General features: G+C 38.6%; 1 protein-coding gene across 4 annotated transcripts in view; it reads right to left on the bottom strand.

Moving 5' to 3' along the window:
• Positions 1-7,030, bottom strand: part of LOC106875284 (F-box/WD repeat-containing protein 5) — a 37,928-nt gene that overhangs the window by 1,390 nt on the left and 29,508 nt on the right. For all 4 annotated transcript variants that reach the window (XM_052968263.1, XM_052968260.1, XM_052968257.1 and 1 more), the window contains one exon: positions 1,799-2,011. In XM_052968263.1, the coding sequence (XP_052824223.1) occupies positions 1,799-2,011 (213 nt within the window). The remainder of the gene's footprint in view (positions 1-1,798; positions 2,012-7,030) is intronic.

Raw genomic sequence — 7,030 nt, forward strand, 5'->3', positions numbered from 1 at the left:
AATTACAGGCACAACAGAAACAGGAAGTAAGAGTGAGAGAAAGTTGTGGTGAAAGAGTACAGAAGGGTTCGCCACCATCCCCTGCCAGAGCCTCGTGGAGCTTTAGGTGTTTTCGCTCAAGAAACACAATGCCCAGTCTGGGAATCGAAACCACGATCCTATGACTGCAAGTCCGCTGCACTAACTACTGGGCCATTGTGCCTCCAAGTATATATATATACACACACACACACACAACAGACTTCTTTCAGCTTCCATCAACCAAATCCACTCACAAGGCTTTGGTTGGCCCAAGGCTAGAGAAGTCACTTGCTCAAGGTGCCACACAGTGGGACTGAACCCAAAACCATGTGGTTGAGAAGCAAGTTTCTTACCACACAGCCGCACCAGTACATATATGAGTGTGTGTGTATAAGTGTTTTGAGAGAGCATCAGAGACTGTAAGACTAACACTTGTAATGCCTTTAAAGGTGTTAATACAGTCTCATTCATGTTTTGGAAATATGTAGCATAAAATGGTTTCCTTGATATGTGAACAATAACAATAACATGGATCACACTTCAGCAACTGACCTGGGATGAACTAGTTTTAGCTCTGAAGCAGCAGCTTTATCTTTAGAATGCAGCTCTGGTAATAATATATATATGAGGGAACCGAGAGTTGTGGTGATTTGCTGTACTTAAGACGCATCAAGCTAAGTAAAGTTCGTGGTCAACCATATATACATGCAGGCATGTCCCTTGCAGGTGCCAGTGTCACATAAGATGCACTCATGCCGATGGCATGTAAGCAACACCCAGCACACTCTGTAAAGTGGTTGGTGTTACAAAGGGCATCCAGCTGTAGAAACCATGTCAAGATGGACAACTGCAGTTTGGATACCTTCCTGGCTGGCCAGTGCCCGTCAAACTGTCCAACCCATGACAGCATGGAAAATGGGCATTAAACAATGATGATAATAATGGGGTTGTCATGGAGTATCATTAGAGATTGTAATGCCTAAAATTTGGAGCAGCTTTTTGAGGGTTTTAGTGTCTCATCATACATAGAGAAGGATGAATGTTTGTTTGATTTGTAGCAATTGTGTCTTTGTACATTTTAAAGGAGAATAAGTTGCCATTTCTACAACAGAGAATGTTTTAAAGGTCTACATTCATAAAAGCAATGTAAGTCTGAAATTAAATGTCTTTCTCAATTAGAAAATGTTCTTTAATAAAGGAATTAGTAACCGTAAAGATGTGCTGGCGGAGTGTTTAAATCTCTTCACCACTTATTGTTATTGCAAGGAAGTAAGTCCTAAGGAGAGACATATTGCTACCTACACAGACTAGTATGCACATAATATTCCTGCTTTATAATCAAATAGTTTACAGTTTTGAATTGTCAATTACCCATCCCAACAATTCTAAAGAAATCTCTTCAGTAGAGACATGGCTTAATGTTAATACAAAGGTGATGAGCTGGCAGAAACATTAGCATGCCGGGTGACAAGCTTAGCGATATTTCGTCTGTCTACACGTTCTGAGTTCAAATTCCACCAAAGTCATCTTTGCCTTTCCTCCTTTCGGGGTCGATGAATTAAGTACCAGTTGCATACTGGAGTCAATCTAATTGACTGCCCCCACCACCTCCCCAAAAATTCCAGGCCTTGTGCCTAGAGTAGAAAAGAAAAGAATGTTAATTGATAACACTGGTCAGTCAGCAGTCACATGCAGCACTATTACAACACAGTGGTGTTTGTTATAGGAAAAAAAAAAAAAAGTTTTAAAACAGGTTCAAGTTTGATACTTTACTTACCTCGCAACAAATTCATCACAGACATCAAGGAAAATAAAGAAACACTCATCATTTGGAGTGTATGCTTTATGGGACCTGTGCATGGTGCCCATTTCCTTCATGTGGACCAAGTCTATCACATGGATATCAATCTCCTGGGCAATGGGAGGTGGTGTTAGTGGATTTTCAATGCTACAATTTTTAGGCCAGGGCCGGCTGTTTACATAAAGATATCTAAAACAATGAAAGAGAAATTAAAATTTTATAAAACCATTTAGCATGCAATTGTGAAAACTGAGTAGATGAAGTGTTGGCCTGTCAACCAAAGAGTTAAGAGCTAGTACTGTGGTGAACTCGGACACTACATAACCCCTGCCCCATCACCAGGCAAATGAGATTAGAGAATGATCACGTAGGGGAATACCAAACTAACTGAAAATTGAGTGACTTGGTGGTTTATATGGGCAAGAAAAATGTGCATACATTAATAGAAGAGTTAGTTTAGTTATAGCCTTGAGCCAAAATCTTTTTTCTATTCCATCTGAGGTAATTTGATGTTATAAGCTTTGTCATGGCTTAAGAGGATTTTGATTTTAGTACAAAAAAAAAATAAAATAGCAGTGATATGATAGTAGTGAAACACCATGACATGAAGACAGTAACATGTTGAATATGGAATATAGCAATACAATGAAATTGATAATTCAAAGATGATAAAATAATCCTTTCTACTATAGGCACAAGGCCTGAAAATTTTGAGGAGGGGTTAAGTCAATTACATCGATCCCAGTACATAAGTGGCACTTAATTTATCAACCCTGAAAGGATGAAAGGCAAAGTCGACCTTGGCAGAATTTGAACTCAGAACATAGCGATGGTCAAAATACTGCAAAGCATTTCGTCCAGTATGCTAATGATTCCGCCAGCTTGCTGTCTTAAGATGATGAAATAATGAGGGCAATAAAATGATGGTAAAAAATAAACTGTAATACTGACAAAAGCAAAAATAAACAAAAGATGTTATAATGGAAATGACAGGATGGTGTTATAGTTTTCAACCAGTAAGAGGACAACTAAAATGGTGCTTCTCATCAGAATTTAATCATACTGAAACTGCTGTATTTTAATAAGGTTTTTCTTTGTTAAGTATTCCCATTAATATCAATGTTCTCAATTGTATCACCCTTTTTAAAATTTAAACAAATCCATTTCACCAGCAATTTACTTGTGACTGCATCAAAACCTCACAAAATGCAGGTTTATTTCATAAACTGGGGATTATATATAATTTGCCCATGTGAGATGTTAAATCACCAGAAAACTATGTTACTGGTTAGTTTTGCTCTAAGAGACCTAAGACAGAGAAGTAACAGATTGAATTAAGTATTTGATTAACATTTCACGCCACATTTATAGTGTCATTATTATGTTGCATAACAGGGAGACTTTGAGCCAGAGTAACTAGAAATCATTGTTGCTGAAAGTCAATTGAGGGGAAAAAAGAGAGAGACAGAGAGATTCTACATAAACACAAACATTGCCTTTTGTAGAGTACCCTTTGCACACCCTCCACATTCAAGTCTCAAGTTTCCCAAACATGTAATATTGCATGCACTTCATATACAAGCAGCATACAATCTTTCACCAGGATAAAGAATTTCTTTATTGCCAGCTTTGTTATAATAGCTCCCTGAACCTTTTCATGCAGTTCTAACTCTGGCTACTATGCTTTTGGAACACCTGCTTCCATTCAAGTAAAAGAAACTATCAACTGCTTTTAGGGAACCTTCCAGATATTTGAAAGAGTTTACTTCCTAGGTGCTTTTACTGCTAATTACTCTTATACCTCCACTACATACAAAGTTCCTCTTCTTTGTCAACCTGCCTGTGATCCACAAATTTCATTGGGTATGCAGCAGAGAATACTTACCTACAACTTTTCTGCATATCAAGCAAGGACACTCCACAAATAGCAGAAGAGTTTTGTTATTTCTTACAGAGAATTTTGTCTGTTAGTATGGAGTGGGTGCATTTCATCATACCACTGGCATTAGAAGTGGGTGTTTTTAGGACTTGAGTGTCCCCTCCACAATGTATCAGTTTAATTTTACTACAATGGACCCACATTAGCCAATATTTGAGAGTGAAATTCAGTGTACAAAAAATATACAGAAGCCTGTCGTAATCTTACATATTAAAACTGAAAATGTGTGTGTGTGTGTGTGTGTGTGTGTGTCGGTATGTCCTTGTTTTGCGCCAAAACGGCTTGACTGATTTTTCTTAAACTTCACACGCACATTGCTTGTGTGTCTGGGGAGGTTTTGAGTATAAATTAATTGCAAAAAAATGTTCGGGTAAATGGCGGGAGGAATAACATTTGGGAAAACAGCAGGAATAACTAACAGTTATGATCTTTTTGGAATTAAAAATGCAGTCACTGCAAAAAATGAACTTTTGTCTGGTGATTACAAAACCACCTTTCGTTTTGTTCAATGATAAAAAAAAACATTGTGCACACAGCCCAATGTTTGTTTTTTAGAGAGGAAGATGGCACTTTTTAGCGAATTCTCCAGAATTGATGATGCAATATCTGATAATTGTGGCTTTTATTGATTAACTTTTCTTTTGCAGGTGATCTTTACACAAAAACATCGAAAGTTTATTTTGATCTGGTTGAACATACTTTCTGAAGTTCTGAAAGACTTGAATGAGTAGCAAAGCATGGGTAAACGGTGGGAGTAACTGTGTCTCTCTCTACTAATCATGACCTTTTTGCTGCAGATTGTGCACCCAGTAGTCCATATTCTTTGTGGCTTCAATTTAGGAATGACCTATCCAAGGACTTTAGGCAAGCCACTCAGCTTCGATTCCCTACTTTAAACATAGGTTTCACCAATACAATATACAACCTAGCGCTGATTGAGATTGAAAAGAAGACTTTAGCTTTAGGTAGTGATGAAATGACTACTTACAGGCTTCCCCCCGCCGCAAAGCCTACCTCAAATGATCTCCCTTCTGAGATTGTTTGGGAAAGATCTTACGACATTACTAAACTGTCCACATATGTACAGATCAATGTGGCACTGCTGCTACCTGACCAGAAGCACACCTATGACATTGCCGTCCAGCAAGTCCAGGGTCATAAACGTGGCGTTTTCTTCCTTAACACTCCTGGCGGGACAGGCAAAAACTTTCGTAACTAGACTCATTCTTGCAAAAGTAAGGCTACAAAAGTGCATCGCAATAGCTGTGGCAACTTCGGGCATAGCTGCTACTCTGCTCCCTGGTGGTAGGACTACACACTCTACATTTAAGCTTCTCCTTAACCTCACAAGTTCACCAACACCTGTTTGCACCATTTCAAAGACGTTGGACAACGAGCAATTGCTCGCACAATACTGCTTGGATATTCTTATGTCCTGATTGTTTGGGATGAATGCACAATGGCTCACAAGGGTAACCTTGAAGCATCAGATAGAATTTTGCGAGACATAAAGAAAAGCCACGAACTGATGAAGTGTGGGGGGGGGGAGTCACTGTTTTGCTATCTGGGGACTTCAGACAAACCTTGCCAGTGATTCCGAAAGGCACAAGAGCAGATGAAGTAATGGCATGTCTTAAGTCTTCACTTCTATGGGGTCATGTTGTTATTTTAAAGTTAGAATCGAACATGAAAGCGCACCTCCATGAGAACCCACTGTCAGAAGATTTTACTTACTGTGTTTGCCTGGGGATGTGACAGTCTATAAGTCAGTAGACACCATTCCCAATCAGGATGAGGTAGTTGATTATCCCACTCGAATTTTGGATTCCTTGGAGCCTTCAGGTGTACCTCCACATATTCTTACTCTTAAAGTGGGTAGCCATGTTATGCTGATAAAGAATTTATATCCACCAACGTTCTTATCACAAAATTACTTCCCAATGTCATTGAAGCAACGATTATGACTGTCTGTGGTAAAGGTCAAGACGTCTTCATACCGTAAATTCCCCTTGTGCCTTCGGCAGCTGACTTACCATTCACATTCCATAGAGTGCAATTTCCAATTAGACCCAGTTACACCATGTCATTAATAAGTCCCAGGGGCAGTCGCTGTCTGTCGGACTTTACTTAGTCGTACCATGCTTTTCACACGGTCAACTGTACATTGGCTGCTCAAGAGTGGGTTGTAGGAACAGTTTACATGCCTTTATCCCCCAGGGGAAAACTAAAAATGTTGTTTATAAGGAAGTTTTGTAGACTTGTCATATTGGCGCCATGTTTCAGCCCTATGTTATTGCTGTTATAATTTTTGTTACTTTATTTTTTCACTTGATTGTTGTCGTAATATTACATGTGTGGTTCCCTTATAGAGTTACTTAGGTGTTAGTCTTGCCATAAAGCGTGATAGGTGTTTAACCCTTTCGTTACTGTATTTATTTTGAGATGCTCCATGTTTCTTTCAATTACTTTAAATATAACAAAGAATTTAGTAAAATAACTCAGTTATCATGAAGCTAGTGTTAAGAACTTAAATTGTGACTAAGGCTGGGTGGAAGATTTTAATTTAGAACTTATGAAAACAAGACATTTGTACTACAGAGCCAGAGCCGGTTTCAGCCGGGTTGGTAACGAAAGGGTTAAGGGAAGGAGGTATTAATTGGTTTATTAGTTTCAAAGCCTTTTCCAACTAACGAACACGGGCAACGCCGGGTACACCTGTTAGTCCTCATTAATACTGCTTGGATATTCTTATGTCCTGCAACTTAGCAGTGTAAATGTGAAGACCAGAAAAATAAAGTACTAGAAAACAAATAAGGGTTGGGATTGGAAAGAGTTGCTGAAGAATAACCACCCAAGAAATCTTGTTCAACCCATGTCAGCATGGGAAAAGTGAATGTAATATGACAATGACATATGTATACACCCATAAATATATGCATGCTTCTGTCTTTTGTGTCTCTCAGTGAAGGATGAAAATAAGCATACCAATAAAACCAGTACTTTTGAACAAAGTTCCTTGAGATATTTATTCTACACAAGTCACAGGTACCATGAAAAATGCAGTGAAATAGTAATAGGTCAAACACTACAATAATACTATGGGTCAACGACTACGCGTAATCACGGAGATGTGAATTCGTGTCCCACAGCTAACCACCTACACTTTTTTCTGCAAAATAGGGGTAGTTTATCCTGTTCAGGCTACATTATTAGCATTATCCTGCGTTTGAGAATTTAAAATCACTTCTTTAACTTTCTAAGACATCTCA

This window comes from Octopus bimaculoides, chromosome 1 (assembly GCF_001194135.2).
Source record: "Octopus bimaculoides isolate UCB-OBI-ISO-001 chromosome 1, ASM119413v2, whole genome shotgun sequence".
Taxonomy (NCBI): domain Eukaryota; kingdom Metazoa; phylum Mollusca; class Cephalopoda; order Octopoda; family Octopodidae; genus Octopus; species Octopus bimaculoides.